A 21777-nucleotide genomic window follows, 5' to 3' on the forward strand; every position below is an offset into this window, starting at 1 on the left:
TTATAGGTGTTTTGAGGAGCCAAAACTAATTTAGTCAATGGTATCAGCTCCATTGACCATGGTGTTAAACTTGAGCAAAAGAATTTGAGGGTGGCTCCCAGGTCCAATAGATCACACCTGTTGGAGTTATCTGAAAGGAAATGAGAGGAGAAATCAAGACACCTGAGTCTAGGAGAAATTTAGCTGTATCCTGGGCACAGAGAGATTAATGCACTGTCTCCTGAAAAGGAGCAGAAGTGACAGGGATGAGCCAGGATAAACCCATGAGCTGGGATCTGGTTACCCAGGTTTGTTGCAGGGATTACAGGAACAAAAGGACCCTTGAAAGGTGTCAGGGAGGGGAGGAGCTGTGGATGGCCTAGCACATAATGAGTGCCCAGGTTAATTAAGTCCAGCATATGAAGGAAAAGCCACAAACTGGTGTGGGGTGTGGGGCTGTCTAATGATACTTGATCCATCAGAAAACATGGCACCTATAAATAACAAGAAATGTTATGAAGAATAAGAAAGTGCAAAGTACAGGGAAAATAAAGAAAAACAGTGAGCCAAAATAACAGGAAAGCAAGGGGTTCCAGTCAAGCTCACTGTTGTGTTTCAGACAGATTTGATTTTATTACAGCAGTGTACATATACCAGGGATGGGGATCAAACCCTAGCAGGAGAAGAGGTCATTTTATACCCCAGGTAGGTTTTGAATTAATTCAGGCCTTAGCCTGGGGATGCAAAACAAAGTGACTAAGTGGTCTCTACAGAGACGGAATCTGTGACCTTAGCTATTAGCACCATGTGGTACTCCACTGTGTTAACGACAATTAGTGAAAACAAAAACAAGCAACAAAACCAGAAGGTGTCCCTGTGGATTGAGCTTGGGGCACTGTTTGGGACTCATGATCTGCTCTCTGAAAAAAAAAAAGGCTAGGGGAAGGCTGCAGTAATTGCCAAAGGGCAGACAGGCCCAGGCAAGAGAGGAAGACCCTCAGGACCTATGGGGCCTGCAAACTCAAGATTAGAGTGGAGTGGAAGGGGACCTGCTTCAAGGACTAAGAGAGCAGAGCTGGATGCTGGGGATAGAAGGATGCATCCATTCCTGCTGCAGTCCAAAGGTTATCGTGGTGCTTCCTCTGGGCAGAATAGCAGGCCCTTAACTAACCACAGCATTCTCGCTGAGGCTCCCTCCCCATGGAGCTCTGGCAACAAGAGGCTGGACACCTGTGCCTGTGCTCACCTTTCCTGTATCCCACACCCCACCCACTCCCCCCAGATGGGATACAACAAGGGTAATATAAAGAATACACCTGAGACAGTCCGCTGAAACACCCAAGTGTGTGAGGGTCACAAGAAGAACAGAATGTGGTGAGTGAACTGCACAAAGGGAGAAGCAGCGGTGGGAAAGGGCACTCAGACTCCAGGTGAGAAGGATAAAAATCACGGGGGGCCAGTAGTGTATGGGAAGAGGAAACAAGACACGGGAAAGAATAGGGAGAAATTAGTGTAGAAGTTATTGTTTCTGAGCTTGGAAGGACAGAGAGGAAATTAGGCAAATAATTTGATCATTCTTAGAAAGTTACTGTATTAAAAAAAAAAGGGTGGGAAAGTAGACTGGGCTGAGGAATTGGGATGGAGCAGTTGGAGAGACCAGAAATTCACAGTGCCCTTTGCAGAAGGCAAGGAGCTCTGGGGCTCAGAATCTGGGCAGTTAAGAAACATCTTTGTATAAGCAGACTCCTTCCCCCCCACACCCCGAAAAGCTAAGTCAACTAACAAACAAATCAGACTCACAGATGCAGAAAACTGATAGTTGGTAGAGGGTTGAGTGGGGTGGGGCGTGGTCAAAAAGGTAAAGAAGATTAAAAGGTACAAACACATAAATAAGTCACATAAGTCACAGGGCAGGGATGTAAAGCACAGCATAGGGATTGCAGTCAGTAATATCATAATGACTTTGTCCAGTGACAGATGGTTCCTAGACTTCTCATGGTGATCACTTCATAAGGCATATAAATGTCAAATCATTAGGTTATACACATGAAACTAATATAACATTCTGTCAACTATACTTTAATGAAAAGGAGCTTTACATTCCAGAATGAAAGTTTAAAAAAATAAGTGGATTCTTTAAAATAGCTCATGAAATTCAACAAACTTGTTTCATGTATAGTGAAAAGATGTTATTATAGGAATAAAAATATAAAATATAATGTCTGTCTTCAAATAGCTCATAGACTAGTAGAAAGGCATGGGAAGAGGTATAAATGTGCAAGTGTATGCTAGAGCAATGCATAGAGGTAGGAGAAAAGGAGTGATTCGTTTGGAAGGAGTGATACATTAGAAGGCCTATGGGAGCTGGCAACATCTGAGGTGTGGCAAAGATAAATTGTTTCCTGAAAGGGAAAACAGAGAGAAGGCAGAGATAACTGCAGGCACAAAGGCAAGGATTGTGACCAAGCCCGCCGTATTGGAAATTGAGCCTCAGCATTTGAAGGTCAAATATATGATAGCAGAAGAAGATTTGACTTTGGGTGATGAACACAATGCAACCTGCAGATGATGTATTATAGAACTGTATACTTGAAATCTATATAATTTTATTAACCAGTGTCATCCCAATAATTTTAATTTAAAAAAACTGAATTAAAAAAAATATGCATTAGAAAGTCACATGGGACAGACTTTGCTAACAAATATATCACTAAGGAATGTGTTAAAATTGTATAATGCAGTTGTAAGTTTACTGGAGACCAAGATGGCAGAACTTGGGGAACCTTGAAAACTCAGTGGTGGGATCTTCTATACACTATGTACAGACTGGCTTTCTGCTTACTCTACCCCAAATATCATCTGCTGGGGCCTTTGTCCCCAGGTTTTTCAAGCAAGGCTAAATCCCATAGGCATCCCCAGTATACCCTCAGCATGAGAAATAATTTGAACACAGGGAGCAAGCAAACTGATCATTAACTTATATTCCAACTACCCAAAGATTTGAGACTAAGAATAGGGTAGGTTATTTTCTAAATTTGGATGTTGTGACTTACCTAATCATTTCTCTTCCCTAGATTGTTTTATTTCTCCACCCCACATACTCTGCTCTTTTTTAATGCTCCCTGAATAAATAGGCCTCTTACCATAACCATATTTTCTAATGTACCAGATTTGATCTTGTATTTTGTTAGGTGGTTATATCTGTGGGTCACACCACCTGTTTCCAGCAGATTACTTGTTGCTTGCACTGAAGGCATCTCTTTTAATACAGTCAGGATCAGTGTGGAAACAAATGAGGGTCTCTCACAATGTGCAGTGGCAATCACTGTCTTGGAGATAAGTTTACTCTTTTGACCATTTCTCCCTACTTTGGTTTATCTTCTATTGCTCAGTTCCTTGGAGGTTGATGTTGTAAATTCTCTCACATTGGCTGCTTTTTGAAGCCCTTTTAATTCTGCAGCATTCATCTGCAACCCAAGACCTAGTCTGACACACTTTTCTATGCTGGTTTAGTAAGTAGCAAGGAAGATTATAGTGAGGGTCCAAACAGCCAGGCTAAATCTAGACTCAAATGTAAGGTGAGTAAATTTATTCATAACACTCTGCCATCTCTATGTGTATGCAAGATACCTCCATTACAGATCACCCCTATAATCAAATATCCTATATTCCATCATTTTAGTAACCTTTGCCATTTGTCTCTCAGATGGCAGGGAACTAATGTAGCAATGAATGAAACTTTTCTCCTCTCCTACAAAATATTATTCAGTATGTATAAATGTATTTTGGTCAGAATGTCCTAACTTTGCTTTTGTCATACAACGAAATCTATAGAAAGCAAGATTTCAGTTAGAGAAAAAGGAAGCTTACTTGTCTTTGTAGAAACTTACCAGGTATTTGAAGAAAAACAAGAGTGGCCTAACTGAGTGATGTGAGATGAGATTGTAAGATGCATATTTAAGATCCCCTGCATTTCTGACATTCATAGGTGTATGCACATGTACTGACCATTGAAGGGATGTTTGTGAACATTTGATGAATATTAGTGTGTATGTGAGGGGACAAGAGTTATTCATTGGATGCATATGTGCATTTCAAAACAATTACTGAGAATCTTTTTTAAAATAATTTTATTTTAATTATTGTTCAAGAACAATTTTCTACTTTTTCTATCTTTTACTCCCATTCCAGGCCACCCACCCACCCCTCCCCACCTCCCTCCCATTTCTGCCCACCCCTTGTTTTTGTCCATGTGTCCTTTATACTTGTTCCTGTAAACCCTTCCCCTTTTCCCCTGAAATCCCCTTGAAATTTCCTCCTCTCTCCCCTCTGAACACTGTCAGCTTGTTCCCTATTTCAGTGTCTTTGGTTATATTTTGCATGTTTGTTTGTTTTGTTGATTAGGTTCCTGTTAAAGATGAGGTCATATGGTATTTGTCTTTTAACTTGGCTTATTTCACTTAGCATAATGCTCTCCAGTTCTGTCCATGCTGTCGCAAAAGGTACAACCACTATGGAAAATAGTATAGAATTTCCTCAGAAAACTAAAAATGGATCTGCCTTTTGACTCAACAATTCCACTGGTAGGATTATATCCTAAGAACCCTGGAACACCAATCCAAAAGAACCTATGCACCCCAATGTTCACAGCAGCACAATTAACAATAGCCAAGTGTTGGAAGCAACCTAGGTGCCCATCAGTAAATGAATGGATCAAAATTATTGAATCTTTAGATTTACGTGTCTGTCATTGTGTGAGGTGGCAAAGATTAGTTAACAGCATTTGCCTTTCATGATTTGTGGAGATAAGCGTATGGTACATATAGTAACAACGTATGTGCATGTACGGGTGCTTTCGTTTCCATGCACTTCTGCATTTGAGTACAAGAATGCATGTCAGTACATATTCAGAGGTGCTTCTGTCTTATGGAATGAGCATTTGTGTATTTCTGTATCCTTGAATGCATGTATGAGCATAAATTTCATTTTTTGTTTGAATACCTATTAGTCTGATATGCATCTGCCTCAAAAATATTTTTGTCCATGAATATGATCCTTTTTACATGAGTGTGAATGCTTCTGTGTATCAATATAGATTAGTGCATGTTTGTGTGAGTGTATGTATGTGTATGTGTATATATGTGTGTGTGTATATATATATATATATATATACATACACACACATACACTATATATATATAATGTGTGGACATGCACCTTGATTACAAAATGTGAGTATCTTTCTATGTGTAAATAGTGTAAATGGCAGAAAATATAAGTACTTTTTGGTATGCCAGTTAGGTATATATGAGAAGGCTTTTGAAATTCTGGGAAGGATTGAACCTGTTATATGGGAAGGTTCCTATGTAGTGGCTTAAATATCCCCACAAAAGCCTCACAGTCTTTGTACAACAGACACTTACCCCAAACTTCTTTCTGCTTTGCCTTCTATCAAGCATACCCCCCACCTGACTTGTTTTTAATGAGCAGGAATGTTCTGTGAAACGTATGGTATACATGAGAAACCTCCGTTCTCTGGACTGTAAGCCCAGGCACTCAAAATCAGCTCCATCCTGGGGACACTTCAGGCAGGGAGGCAGTGACTCCAAGAGCCAGAGGAGGACTAAAAATAAGTTGGAGAAAAAGGACTCCACTGAAGGAAAGAATAACATTTTGGAGAAACTCATATGAGGTATGCATGACAGGAAATGGGAAGCTTTCTGAAAAAGGTGATAGTTATGGAATAATAAAATTAAGTGGGCATTTCAGAAAGAGGGAGAAAATTTAGAGAAACAGAGTTGCAAAAGCACAAAATAGAAGTGTAAAAGGCTTATGAAGCACATTTATTTGAAATTTTATATAAACCAGGAACTGGATCTGCAACAATAAATAAAATAAAGAAACATCTCTTGAGGAGGTTAACAGTTCATTGAGGAGGAAACAAAGAAAGAAATATTGATAATCAGGAATGACAGGGACTGTATCAGAGAATGTGCCCTCATGTGACAAGAGCAGGTGGAGAGTCCATTCCAGGGCCTGTTGGAGGAGAGGTGGTCACAGGGGTTCAGGGAAGGGAGGAATAACATCCAAGTTGGAACTTCACAGTATATGAGGTGTGATGATACAGAGAGGGAGAAGGAAATTCCACTTATAATATGTGTTTTTTTGAAGGTATAAAAAGCAATGACACATCTGAGGAGTCACACTAGTTCTGGAAGGCTAAGATGCATGCACAAATAGACAGGAACTGGGTTAAGAAGTAAAGGTTTCCTGGGGCCAGATGGTGCAGGGGTTTCTATGACAAATAAAGGTGCAGCCTTTATTTTAAAGCAGTGGAAAATCAGATGGCATTATGGAAAGATGCCACAGTCACATTATCAGATTGCAAATTAGAAATAACACCATGGAACTTATATGGGGGAAGGATTGGAAGGCTGAACCAGCAGCAGGGAATCCAATCAGGATCATGCAAACAAAAGCCACAGAAAAAACCAAAGCACAGTAAATAAGGAAAAGAATTGGACACTGAAGAAAAATTTGAGATGAGACAGTGGAGTTGACTGAATAATTGACAGTTACTCATTTGCTGCAAGAATATATCTTTCCAAGAAAAAAAAATGTAGTATTATAGTTAATGCCAAAGTCATCTTTGGCTCCTATCCTCAATTCAGTATTAATTATTTTCCCCCAGACATTACTACTTTAATCAAATCAATTAATGCAAATCTTTCCAGGACTGTTTCTAGACATGTACAAATATAGCTATCTGGAAGATAGATGCTTTAGGAGCCTTTTAAACCATATATTATGGGGTAGGCTGGAATGGGAGTAAAAGGCAGAAAACTGTACTTGAACAACAATTAAAATGAAATAATAAAAAAGAAAAGATAAAAAATAAAACATATATTATGCCACAATGCATAAATCACTATGCATCTTTTTTAAACTTTATTCTTAGCTGTTGAAACTATAATATACATCATGACCATCTCTCTGATTACTTAGTCATCTGATTAATATGTGAATTATGAGGAATCTACTTTTTTCCTATGACTGACAAAAATATTTAATGCTTCTTTTTGCATAGGAGAGTCTTTTTCTTTGATAGATATATCAAGAACTAAAATTGGCAGATCAAGTAAAGGTCTTATTTTAATGAGATGTACCAAATTGCTCCCAAAAGCACTACACAACTTTATAATAGTGACAGTCTTGATTAAAAGTAGCATTTTAATATCTCTTCCAACATGTAATTTTATTAAATTTCATGATTATATCCCACACAATGGGTAGGAAATGATTTATTATTTTTGAAATACATATGCATTCTTTTAGCATCTGCTGAGATGGATTTTTTACACATTTGTTTGGCACTTGTGCTTATTCTTATGTAAATCACTGTTCATATTTTGTCAGATTTTATATTAGATTGCTCATCCTTTTCTTTTTTATTTCTAGTTATTTAAATATTCCAAATTTAAATTTTTCTCAGTAATGAAAGTTGAAAATATTGCTTCCTTCTGGTAACTCTGTCCCATTCCTTCCCTTATTTTTTAATCTTACATATGTTATCATTGCTATATGATAGTATTTTTGCTGTGAACTTTTTATATTTGTAACAATATTTAACATAAGCTCTACCTCTGAACAAATTTTTAAGTTAACTAACTACAAGCACAATGTTGTACAAAAGATCTCTAGAACCTATTCATTTTATATAACAAACTTTATACTCATTAAAGAGTAATTCCCTGTTTTTCCCTCCCCCACACCCTGGCAACCACCATTCCTCTCTCTGTTTCTATAAGTTTGATTATTTATATACCTCATATAAGTGAAATAGTGCAGTATTTGTCTTTCTGTGACTGGCTTACTTTACTTAGCATACTGGCCTCCAGGTCAATCATGTTGTAGCATTTGGCAAGATTACCTTTATTTTTAAGGCTGAATAACCATTCATTGTATATATATTTACCATATTCTCTTTATTCATTCATCCATTGATAGAAATTTAAGTTGTTTCTATATTGTGGCTATTATGAATAATGCTGCAATATACATAGGAGTGAAGATATTTTTTGAAATCTTGACTTCAATTACAGTATTTTATGTATATACCCAGAAGTAGGATTGCTAGATCATATAATTCTATTTTTAATTTTTGGAAGAACCATCATACTGTTACCCACAATGGCTGCACCATTTCACATTCCCAAAAGCATAGGAGAGGTTTTTTTTTGAAAGGGGCTTTTAAAAAATAATAGCCATTCTAACAGACATGAGGTGATACCTCATGATTTTGATTTGCATTTCCTTGATCATTTGTGTTGTTGAGCATCTTTTTATGTACCTGTTGGACATTTGTATATCTTCCTTGGGGAAATGTATATTCAGTTTCTTTTTCTTCTTAAAATTGAGCTATTTGGTTTTTTGCCATTGAATTGTAAGAGATCCTTCTGTATTTTGGATATTAATCCCCTATCAGTTGTAGTTCACAAATTTTTCTCCTATTCTATAGTTTTCCTTTTACTCTATTTATTGCTTTCTTTTTTCCCATGCAGAAGTTTTATGTTTAATATATTTCTATTTGTTAATATTGCTTTTGTTACTTTTGTTTTGATGTCAAAAAAGAAGTCATTGCCAATTCCAATGTCATGAAGCTTCCCCCTGTGTTTTATCCTACAGCTTCAGGTCTTGTATAAATATTTAATTCATGTTAGGTTGAATTTTGTGTATGGTATAATATTTATAATTTAATATTTTGCATTAGGATATCTAGTTTTCCCAATTCCACTTGTCAAAGAGACTTTCCTTTTCCCCTTGTATATTCTTGGCTCTCTTGTTGATGATCAGTTGACCATATATGACTGAGGATTTTTATTCTATTTCATTAGTCTATGTTGTTTTTGTGCCATGTCTTGACTGGTGTTGTTTTATAGTAAGTCTTGAACTTGAGTAGTATAATTTCTCAACTTTGTTTTACCTTTTTCAAAATAATTTGGCTCTTCTATTTCCATAGCATTTCTGTATAAATTTTAGGATAATCTTATCCTACAAAAGGCCTCTGGTCCTTTGTTAGAGATAATGTTGAAACTATAGATAAATTTGGAGATGATAGATATTTAAATATTTTATATTTATATATTTATATATACTATATATATATATACACACACACATATATAGACTATGTCAATCTTCCAATCTATAAATGTGGAATATCTCTCCATTTACTTAGATTTTTTAATTTTTTCTCAGCATTGTTTTACATTTTTTATCTATAAATAGAATATTTTCTGTTAAATTTATTTTGTATTTGTATTTGTATTTGTTTATCACTTTTTATTATTGTTGCTCAGTTACAGTTGTCCTACCTTTTTCTCCATTGTTCTCCCCTGCTTCGCTCCCCCGACCCCAGCTCACACAGTCAATCCCCACTCCATTGTCCATGCCCATGGGTCCTCTATTTATGTTCCTTGACTTGCCTCTTCCCCTTTTTTCCCCTGTTATCCCCCTACATCACTGCCAATTTGTTCTTTATTTCCATGTCTCTGGTTCTATTTTGCTCATTTGTTTGTCTCATTGATTAGGTTCCAATCGTAGGTGAGATTATATGGTATCTGTTTTTCACCACCTAGCTTATTTCAATTAGCATAATGATCTCCATTTCCATCCATGCTGTCATGAAAGGTAGGAGTCCCTTCTTTCTTTCTGCTGTATAGTATTCTACTGTGTAAATGTACCACAGTTTTTTGATCCATTCATTTATCGATGGGCACTTAGGTTGCTTCCGTCACTTGGCTATTGTAAATTGTGCTGCTATGAACATTGGGGTGCATAGGTTCTTTTGAATTGGTGTTTTAGTAGTTTTAAAATTTTGATGTTACTGTGAATTAAGTAGTTTCTTAATTTTGTTTTCAGATTTTTTACTGCTATTTTGTAGACATACAATTGAAGTTTATACTTTAACTTTGTATCCAGTGGTCTCATGAAACCTGCTGATTAGTTTTAGTCATTCTTGAATGTATTCCTTAATTTTTTTTACAAATAGCTTCATGTCATCTATGAATAAAGATCATTTTATGACTTTTTAACTAAACTGGACATTTTAATTTGTTTTTCTAATGCATTTTCTAGAATCTACAGTGCAATGTTGAATAGAATTGGCAAAAACAGATAGTTTTTCTCATTCTAAATCTCAATCAAGTATGATATTAGGTTTACTCATAGATAACATTTATCAGGTTGTGGAATTTCTATTGATGCTTTGTGGAAAGTTTTTATCATGAGGGTTTTATTTTTGGAAATTGGTAAGTACTACTAACTTAGGGAACCAAGACATTCTCCCCACTTTGGTCAATTTCGTAATTTTCCCACCACTGTCCCCTAACAGAGAGAGCTGAAAGAGGTTTTAAGACACATCTGTTAAGATTTAGGGGAGATTATTTTATCTAAAATACATGGAATATCTATATACTGATTTCCATGGTGAGATAAATACAGAATAATCTGGGGTATATGTTCATGATTCATCAATTTATAGAGTTTAGTTGAAGTCATAAAAGTAGATAAGACCACTAAAGAAAAAGGAGAGAGCCAGGTAAAGATCTCTCAAAAATATCAATGTATGAATTGGATCGGACACAGCAAAATGAACTAAGAAATAAAATTCTGAGAGGTGGGATTAAAGAAAAATGCAAAAGTAGATTCATAAGAGCAAAAGCTCACTGAGAAATAAGTCAGCTTAGGAAAAGGAGTACTTCTTGATTTAGTAATTAAATGGTAATTTTTGGACTTAATAAGAACTATAAAAGTGAACTGAAATGTGAGTTTGTTAAGGCAGTGTTGCGCGTGGATCACCGGCCAGCAGTGATCACGGAACACTGTGGATGGCTCGACGATAAACATGCGAGAAAAAACACACATGCACAGAGACAGACTAGTTTCTGTGGGGAAGTAGGGACAAAATGGCCACTCCCCCTAGTGGGGAGCACGCAGATTTACCATACATACCTGCTTTTATTGGGCTCATTTTGCATAATAATTCAGGTAAAGTACAGTACTCATTAGGGGGAAGTAAGGAACTATAGAAAACAAGGAACTCTGCCAGTGTATTGAGTCAGGGTCAAAGAGCTGTAAGACTGAGGAACAAACTAACTTCCTCCTTGGACCCCTTTCATTCAACTGAGAGCATTCTAAACAAAGAAGCTTTCACAGTAATTTACATGTTCTTTCTTAGGCCTGATCACCCAGGGAATCTGCCTTTTTCAGCACAGAGCTGCACCACCCTGTCATTGTTTTAGGCTTAGGTGGAGCAAGTGAACTAAGGCAACCGAGAGACAAGGAGGTTTTCTCCCAGATGCTGAGAACTCAGGCTATGTCAAAGCCGAGGAGCGAGGGTCCATCACCCCCTTTTGCTGCAGCCCCCCAAGTCCTTCTTTTGGGGGGGCCTCCCAAAGTGATCATGCCTGTCTTAGGTCGTTCCCCCTGTGGGGAATCTTACCCGTCTTTGGCTAACCGACCAAGCTTTTTGGGGTTCAGTTATGAATAAAGCAGCAGAAGCAGCATTCCTGCCAGGGAGATAAGCTTTTGTCTCCTTGCTGGCTTATGGTTCCAAGGGTAGTCCCTTAGCCTTAGCCTAGGCGGGGGTTTCAGCTTCTGATACCAGTCAGGGCGGTTCCCAACAAGGCAGCACAGAGTCAGATGGCCTGGGGTTGGGAGTAGAAAAAGCATTCATAAGAGCATTAACCATCTCCCAGAGGTTTGCTATTTGGGGAGGAAAATAAGTTAGAAAAAAGCAACGAGACAGGAAGGGTTAAATGAAAATGTTTGAAAACATTAAAATAAAAACAACTTAAAGAGATAAGCAGGGTTTTGAGGGCAGCTACAGGGAAAAAAACCTCCAAGGCAAATGATGACTATGTCCTAGATACTAGAATATGTATGTGGGGGAAGAAAATGTATATGTGTATGGAGGTGGGACAGAGTATGAAAAAGGCAGGCTCTTTTAGAAAGCATCATGCAAATATGTCATAAGATTAAATAAATCTTTCTAATCAGTTTTCAGGTTCCAGGATTTAAAGTGGGATCCTGAACTATGTCAACATTCCTCACCCAGGCAGCCCCCAATAGCAGTACTTCAATGGCCCCAACCTTCCTGCTAGTGGGCATGCCAGGCCTATCAGTGGTACCTTCCTGGTGGACAATACCCCTCATCACTGTTTACCTTCTTTCTGTTCTGGGAAATGGTACTATTCTCTGGATCATTGCCATGGAGCCCACCTTGCACCACCCAATGTACTTCTTCCTCTTCCTGCTTGGTGTGTCTGATGTTGGTGTGGCCACAGCCTTGATGCCCACCCTGCTGGGTCTTGCCCTTGCTAACGCTCATGTGGTTCCTGCCTCAGCCTGCCTCCTGCAGATGTTCTTTGTCCATGTCTTCTCCATCATGGAATCCTCTGTCTTGCTCACCATGGCCTTAGATAGGGCACTGGCCATCTACCGCCCTCTCCACTACCCAACACTTCTCACCAATGATGTCATTAGAAAAATCAGCCTTGCCATTGCTTTCAGATGTCTGGGTCTCCATTTGCCCCTGCCATTCCTCCTGGCCTACATGCCCTACTGCCACCCACAGGTCCTGACCCATTCTTATTGCTTGCACCCAGATATGGCCCGACTGGCCTGCCCAGGAGCATGGGGTGCAGTCTACAGCCTCTTCGTGGTCCTATCAGCCATGGGATTGGATCCATTGCTTATTTTCTTCTCCTATGGCCTAATTGGCAGGGTATTGCAAAGTTTGGGATCCAATGAGAATCGCTGGAAGGCTGGCCAAACCTGTGCTGCCCACCTCTGTGCTGTGCTCCTCTTCTATGTTCCCATGATCCTCCTGGCACTCATTGACCGTCTTAGGGTGCCAGTCCCTCGACCTGCCCATACTCTGCTCTCCTATGTCCACTTCCTGCTTCCTCCATTGATAAACCCTATTCTCTATAGTGTCAAGATGAAGGAGATTAGAGAGAGAATATTCAAAAGGTTACAGCCCAGGAAGATAGGTTGCACTCAGTGAAGAGGATGGCCCACCACATTTGACAGCTCAAGGCTACCTGATCCAAAGGTTTCCATGACTGAGAACTCAGTCCGCCATGCATTAAATGGTCTTTCTACTGAGCATATGCACATGCACATGGATGTATATGCCTGTTCCTAGACATGTGCCTGTATATATTGATGAAAGCTTATGAACCTCAGACAATGGCAGTGGCCCACCCGCTGTTACACTACAGATCAATGGCACTGAAAAAGCCAGAATCTAGGTCTTGTCACAACCATCCAAGTGTGTCTGTTTTTGTTAATTTCAACACTACATCAATATCCAAATAGCTGATGAAATTGGAGGAGTTAAGCAATTACACAGAAAAGAAAAAGAAGATAGAACCATTCTACTCAACTGCATAGAGGACCTTCAACTAGTGTTGGACCTTTATGAAAAGTAGAGGTTCTACCTCTACTCATCCAATAACAATTGGATGAAGGAGAAGGACACAAGTAAATATCTCATTTAGGCTTTTCATACCAAGAGATATACTATATAACTCTGGTCAAACCAGGAAAAAGGAAGAGGTAAACTTTTTATCAGCCTTTACTTAGTTCAAAATGTTAATATAGCCCTGGCCAGGTAGCTTAGTTGGTTGAGGGTCATCCCCCACACCAAAAAGTTTCAGGTTTGGTATCCAGTTAAGACACATACCCAGGTTGCAGGTTCAATCACTGGTCAGGGTGCATACAGGAGGCAACTGATTGATGTTTCTCTCTCACATCAATGTATCTCTCTCTCTTTCCCCTTTCCTTCACTGTCTAAAATCAATAAACATGTCCTCTGGTCTGGATTAAAACAATGTTAGTATAATTGTTGAATGTATATGCATATTTATAATTAAAATTTCAAATACCTCAGAAATAATACAAAAAGTAAAACTTACTTTAAAGTATGGCATCCACATGTAATAATTACCTTTTTAGTGAACACTAATAAAAGTTGTTTGTTTTACTTTTTTTATTGTTCAGTTATAGTTGTCCTACCTTTTTGCCCATTGCTCTCCCCTTCCCTATACCCTCACCCTGTTCTCACAGTCAATCCCCACCCCATTGTCCATGCTCATGAATCCTCTATTGATAGTCCTTGCCTTGTCCCTTGCCCTTCTTTTCTCCTGTCATTTCCCTCTCTCCTCCTCACTGGTCACTGTCAGTTTGTTCTTTATTTCCATGTCTCTGGTTCTGTTTTGCTCATTTGTTTGTTTTGTTATTAGGTTCCACTTATAGGTGAGATCATATGGTACTTGTCTTTTGTCACCTGGTTTATTTCACATAGCATGATAAAAAATTCATATAAATGGAATCTCACGCATAGTAGATAAAATTGTTGGTCTTAATTTTTAGCAGTAGTATTATATATCCACATCCACACCCACATCATGGGGTCAGAGAGGGCAGATTGTACTCACTTTCATATTCACTTTGAGCTTGGAGACATGACTTGCTCTGGTGAACATAGTCCATATGACTTGTTTTGGTCAATAGGATGTTAATGGCTGTGTTAAGAGCAGAGGCCCAAGCGGTGTTTCTCCCTTTGCTGTGAGTAATGTTTAGCTAAGGTAGGTACTGCCCCTTCTGCCTGGTCCTAAAATGAGCTACATGGCACAAACCAATAGCCTGAAGTGAATCCTAGCTAACTGACTGGATATCTGAAACAGAGCCATCACCTCAAAACAGCCTAGATCAAGAGGATTTCTGTCAACCTGATGGTAAGCAAGAATTACAATAAATTCTGTAGCTGTAAGCAACTAATATTGGAGATTCTATGCAGAAAAAACAAACACTATAATTACAGTTTTATTATATAAATATGGTTAATTTCCTAATGATCTTTTCTTTATGTTCTTACAATTATTAATATACACATTAGGGGCTTGCTTTGTTTTCAGCACAAAAGTTGAGTAACATTCTACATGCTTTTCTATATCTTGTTTTTCTTATGGTAGAAATCCCTCAAAGTAAATAAGCATGATTCATTCAAAGACTACCTAATGTCCATGATATGGATGGACTGCAATGAACTCAGCTGTTTCCTAGAAATGGGTATTGGAGTAGTCTTCAGTATTATGCCACTCTAAATACTGTAATAGACATATTGATGCAGCTGTCCATGTTTAATTATGATTTTATTCCTATAAGATTGATCTCTGTGTCATCACTACTTTTTTCAAAGAGTTGTTCATTTTTTATTTCAATATGTATTGGGGAAGATTCCTTTCCCCAAAGGTTATAGTAATTTATATGTCTACCCTTTGTAGGAGTGTGCTTTTTTCTTGCATATCCACCAAAATTCACTATTATTACTATTCTTAAATTTTTATCAATTTTATAATTATCACATTCACCTTTATGTTGAATTCTCCCAATAGTAAGAATGAATGTCCTTCTTGTGTTTATTGATTTTTTGTCACCTCTATGAATATCTTCTTCAAATAACCTTCATCTATTTTTCTATTGTTATTATTTATGTTTCAAATATATCTTTGTAAGAGATGCTAGTTTTATGCCCTTACCAGTATAGTGCTTGTTCTTGGCCTTTTTTAAGCAACTAAATTTCAAATAAATATAGTTTTATGTAATCACTCCCACTTTTATTTTCCTTTATAATTTTGTTTTATATGTTGCTTTAAAAGTGTATCTTTGACTCCTTTGCTTTGCATGGTCTCTTAGACTTTTTTCTAGAGTTATAATAGTTTTAATTTTAAGTTTTTCTGTATCAGAAATCTAAACTTATATTTATCAAAGTCAATGTGTATTTATGATAAAAATAATCTATTAAATGCACTGAAATAAAATACTATGTCTGTAGGTCATCTTTTAAAATAATATTATATATAAAATATATGTTTGTGTGTGTTGCTTTACAGATCTTTTAATGACTTTGGTATATATGTGTCATATACATAGTCATACTACTGATCTATTCGAGTAGCTTCATAGTGTGATTTTGTCAATATGTGGTATAGTTACCCTCCTCTCACAAAACAAACAAGAGCTTTGGAATTCTAAGAGAAGCTACATTGTTTTTATAGACTGAATATAAGAGAATTAACATTTAATAATAAGTTTTTACATCTTATAATATCTAATAAATGTTTCACTTAGTAACATCTTTTGTCCATTTTTAAATAAAATTATGTTTTAATTAAAATTATGTCCATGTAGTTTTTAAGTGTATGATTTTGTTACTATTATAACTAAAATATTTCCCCATTTCTATTTCTACATGCATTGTTTGCTAGAGAAAAATTTTTATTGATATATACTTTATCAATTATCATATGCATTATAGTAGGTTTTTTTCTTTTGGATTTTATTTTTATACAGCACATTTAAGTAAAACTACATGATTGGTAACTTTTCTCCAATATTAATGTATATTATTTAGATTTATTTTATTGAATTCACTAGATCTCCAACCCATGAAAAAATTAAGAGTAAAAGTGAATATTCAAATCTTGTTTCTCACTTTAACAGAAATGCAATTAGTGTTTCACATGTTAGAACAATGGTTGGCTCCTAGATCTTTGGGTAAATTTTATAACATTGAAATAGTTCATTTATATTTCATTTTAACTTTTAAATAAGTGTACTTAATGACTCCTGCCAAATGTTTTTCAGCATCCACTAACATAATTATAATTACCTGCTTAAAAAGTATTAAAAATTTTTCTGATATTGAAACATCATTGTTCTCTTGTGTTTATAAAAGAACTCATATTAAATGAAAAGTAGCAAATTGAATTCACTTAGTCACAAAACAAGCACACACAATATGTAAGTATGCATCCAGGAATGCAGAAATAGTTATCTCCTTATAATCAAGTTTCTCTGCAAGGCATATTATATATTCTCATATTAAACAAATTAAATAAGTTAGTTTCTCTATTTCACAGAGGAGATTACTGACACGAGAATTAAAGAATACCTCAAGTTTATAAAATTAGACCTGTAACATTTATTTTAAGATTTGCCTTAATCCCAAACAAATCTTTAAAAATTGTTGAACAGAGAAACAGCCTGGTCTTAAGGCAATGTTTTTAATCAGTGATAAGGTCTCTGAGGAACCCTGCTTTCCCAAAGTCTACCCTTTCTTTCTACCTGATGCGCCCACCTCCAGCTTCCCATGTACTTATTGAGAGTACAATGATGTGGACAGAGTTTAGTGTCCCTCAAGACAGGGTGTGAATTCTCAGTCTACCACTTCCTGCATTATTTGGCATAAATTGTTCCCATATTTGTAAAACAGGTATAATGAGAATTATATGAATCAAGTCCCTGTATCACAGCATTGATTTGGAATTAAAAATAAAATTAAAATAACTATATTTAAACTTTGTATGCATATTAAATTTCAATTAAAACTTGACAGCAGGAAGATTTTTTAAACTTCTACCACTTCATTTTATGGACAGAAAACTGCAACTAGGGACCTGATAAGCATTTTGAATGAACCTTTGTAAATCAGTAGTAGATGAACTAAACCTGGCACTGCTGGCTACCTTTATACATTTATCAGTTCACTAAGTATGGGGAGCAAAGCACTCTCTTTCACTGAACACATCCACATCCATCCTGTCAAAGCCTCTGTGCTTGGTGGCTGCTATTACCACTGCTGGCCCAGCAAGTGACACTGTTTCACTGTTTCTCTCTCTCTCTCTCTCTCTCTCTCTCTCTCTCTCTCTCTCTCTCTCTCTCTCTCTCTCTCTCTCTCTCTCTCTCTCTCTCTTTCTCTCTCTCAATTGCTCCACATCCACATCTAACTGAGAGATTTGAGGAAAAACATTCTTTCTCCTCTAACAGCATACAGTGGGTACGAGTATTAGCAAGAACATTTCCAATTGTAAATAAAATGCAAGTGATGGGGGAAGTTGAATGAAACTGCAGACCATAAATATTCTGCAAAATCCGTTTCTCCAGTTGGTCCTATTGCTAAAGAAAACCCTCTGTGTGTGTGTATGTATGTGTGTGTGAGAGAGAGACAGAGATAAATACACAGATGATAGATAGATAGATGACTTGATAGATAGATAGATAGATAGATAGATAAGAGATTTACATGTTCCTAACAGGGATCATAAATTCAAGCACCTAGAGGAACCAGGTGATAACAGAAATGACTTGAAGTACACACTCAGACTGAGTTATGAGGACTTAAGGAGGTAGCTATTTCTCAGTGGGTTCTGAGTGAGCGTAGGCTTAGTATTGCCACATTTTCCCACATTTAAGATAATTCACAAATCTATATTTTATATGAAATCATCTAAACACTATTTTATCCAGACAATCCTGTCTGAAGACCAGATATTTGTATTTTGTACCCTTTATTTTTCAACTAATATTAACTCATGCAATGAAGAAGAAGGAAGTTTTCTTACATTTCAAAGTATATATGAAATATCATACACAATACATAGAAAGTAAATTTTCCAAAATCACACAGCCAGGACACAGCAGAGCTGAGATCAGAAGACTTGTTTCCTGGCTGGACTCCTAGCTGGTCTACTCGTCTTGCCTCCTCCCCTGCAAGAAAAGCTAAGTTATCACAGCAGGTAGTTTAAAGGGCATGTACTCCCTGATTTACTCTATTTCTATGCGTTGCCTTCTAAATCCGCATAGTTCACTGTTTAGCAGTAATCCTGGATGCTGACCCAAATAAGGATGGCATAGTTCTAGTGACTTTCTCATTAGAAAGTTCATGGAACACATCAGTCTGGCTCTGCTGAAGTGCCAGGAAGTAACAGGTAGGACCAGGAGATTTCAAGTATTAAAGTTGTTTGACTGTCAAGTATGCATGACACATAAGCATGAGCATATGTGTCAGAGAGACAGTTTGTGGCTAAAAAAACTGAAATATTTGATTTCTGGCCATTTACACAAAAAGTTTGTTGACTCCTGGAGTAGAAAATTATGCATACGAGTGCACATACACACACAATTAGGGTAGAATGAGTAGAGTGGGAATGGAGTATAAGTAAAAAAGAATTTCAAATTTAAGAGTAATGTTTTCATTTTTCATTAACTAGAAATAATACTACATAAAACAAATACATAAATGTTTTAATTTATCCATCAGAATCATGAAAATAGGTGTTACTCTCTGCACTTTGCTGTAGTCTTTTAATTCTTTCCCCTCCTAGTTGTCTTACACAGCATTACTCCCAGAACATAAACCCCAAAACTCAGAGAGATTTCCAACACCAAATACCACTTGCCAGAACCTGACAGTAGTCTGGGGCAGGGCAATATAGGTGAGCATAGCACTTCAGGGGGCAGGGGAGGAAGGACTTCTCTAACACCAATTGTCATGACCTAGGCCAGTGATTTTCAACCTGTGGGCCACAAGAATTTTTAAAACATGCAATACCTGACTATTTAATCAAGAGCCCTTAGCCTGTCAAATAAAAAAGTGACAACAGCCAACACAATAGCCATCCAGTGTGAGTATACCAAAATTATATCTATTTTTGTCAGATTGGCAAAAAATACAATATATTTATTTTTTGGGTGTGCAGTAGAATTTTAATAATTAGTTTCTACATGCCATGAGATGAAAAGGTTAACTATCGCTGACCTAAGGGATTAGCCATCAGCTAGAAGATCACAGCAGGTGGCGAGGAGGCACAGGCCAGGCACAAGCATTTGTCCTTCCACAGGGAATTTATGAGTATTTCTTGGCAAAGGTAGAGAGAGGAAATGTTACATCCAGAGAGAAGAAACTACATGGTGAAGGGTGGAAGTAGAAAGCAGTGAAGTACCTGAGAAGAGTTACTAGATTTTCTCTCTGCAGCACGAATTTTAAAGGACCTTTACATCAAGTTGACTCAAGGTAGAGACTATGAAGGAGGTTTAGTGGTACGTATGGTGCATCATAGGGGGAAGGGAAGCGGTGAGGCTGGATAAGGAGAACATACTTTCTAGTCACCACACCAAGTGTCCATTTTGCCTCATCCTTTCAAATGTAGTTAATGTTCTCCTGATCTGCAGCACACATCCCAGTTGTCATTTGCAGGTGCTTAAAGACTCACACTATTTCCCTGCAATTGCTACTGGCCCTGCTCAGAATGGCCACAGCCCTTGCCCCTCTCTCCCTGTTCATATATCCCTTTCCCATTGCTCTTGGCTTCTCTGTCTGCCTTTTAGATTGGTAACCAGTTCAGATTCACTCTGGTATTTAGACCCATTCCTGCTCACACTCTTGGTGTTGGGTCACTGACACCTCAGGTAATACTCCTTTTAACAGCTCTAGACCAGAAAACCTCAATCACACAGCTCCCAGTGTGCCTTGGTCAGGTGAGTGGGATTCAGGCAGAGGGAGAAAATGATAACACAATATCCATTCTTATTCAGTGGGTTCCCTCAAAATAGGTCATTTCTAAGATTCCAGGTCTGAGGTCTTTCTTGATGAGTCTCTGTATAATTCAAAAAACTGAAGAAATGACTTAATATTGTTTTTTTTCAACTATGTTCATCATGCAAACATAAAGATGTACCCCAGCCTACATATGGATGCAAATCTTTTTCAACTGTTAACTGTGTCTCAAAATGTAGCTTGTCCCCTTAGACTGTACAACCCATGAAGAATTTTTATCTCCAGCCCTCTGAAAGGCATAGGGTTGGCCTCTACAAATTACAGAATTTTCATTGGGAAACATAAAATCCTCTTAAATGTATTCAGTTTGAGCATCTAGAACACCTATCCAATCTGGCTCTAAAATAAATTGCCTTATTTTAGAGCCAGATGGAAAGGTTTCAGATGATTCAGGTTCTGCAGCTTCTCTGTTTTAACACCCTGTTGGGGATCCATATTCTTATTTATATTCTCATACTCATCTAGGTACATCCACCCAAGAATTAACAGATACCTTGTAGCCTGCAAACAATGATTCCACTTGCTTCATCACTGTCAACAAGCAGTTCTGCCATGGAAATGCAGAGAACAGGTTCTGACTCAGTCACAGAACTTAACTCTCATGATCCTGTTCCCACACCAGGTAGAGGCTTTGGGGAGAACCAGTCTCCAACATCAGTAAGGCAGCCTATATCCATCTGTGACTCAAATTAAGTGGTTGCCATAGTAGACACAATCTAAGACTATCACAGACTTTATGGAGAATTTTGCCCATGGATATGTTCTGTCTGGTCATCACAATGTCCAATTTGATTATTAATGTAAATGGATTTAGGTCACAAGCTCTCAAATTTATGATAAACTCCTTCTTCACATTAATTGACCACCAAAGGCATTTAATCTCACACAAGAGAAAGGAAAGCTCGGGGTCATAAGCATTGATGGTATTTCAGATCCTCAAGTTCAGAATAGAATATTAATTTTTATTCAGCCCCCAAATTTAAATATTGGAAATAAATAAAAGCTATAATTCTGGTGGCATGTTGCAGGAGCACATATTATTTTCAGACAGAGAATAGAAAATAAGATCTAGCAAAACATCTTAGGCCTGAAACAAAGTAAGAACAGAGAAGTGAGTCAATGTTGATAAGCCAACAGTAATATCTGTGTTTTCAGGTTAACACAGGAGGGGATGTGCCTGAGGTCAGAGCTATCACAAACAATTAAGTCAGGCAGAAATTGGAGAAAAGAGGCCCAAACATGTTTTAATTTGATCTTTCATGCTCAAAATATGGGATATAATTTTTCACTGATAACAGGCAACCAAACATACCATTATACTGTTTTCTGGT

General features: G+C 37.3%; 1 protein-coding gene across 1 annotated transcript; it reads left to right on the forward strand.

Moving 5' to 3' along the window:
* The first annotated feature begins 12076 nt into the window (after positions 1–12076).
* Positions 12077–13048, forward strand: LOC123805645 (olfactory receptor 51S1). Its single transcript, XM_045818345.1, has one exon. The coding sequence runs from the start codon at positions 12077–12079 to the stop codon at positions 13046–13048; it is 972 nt and encodes a 323-aa protein (XP_045674301.1).
* Positions 13049–21777: the final 8729 nt, after the last annotated feature.

The sequence above is a fragment of the Phyllostomus hastatus genome, unplaced genomic scaffold, assembly GCF_019186645.2.
Source record: "Phyllostomus hastatus isolate PE091 unplaced genomic scaffold, TTU_PhHast_1.1 phas_scaffold_317, whole genome shotgun sequence".
NCBI lineage: Eukaryota > Metazoa > Chordata > Mammalia > Chiroptera > Phyllostomidae > Phyllostomus > Phyllostomus hastatus.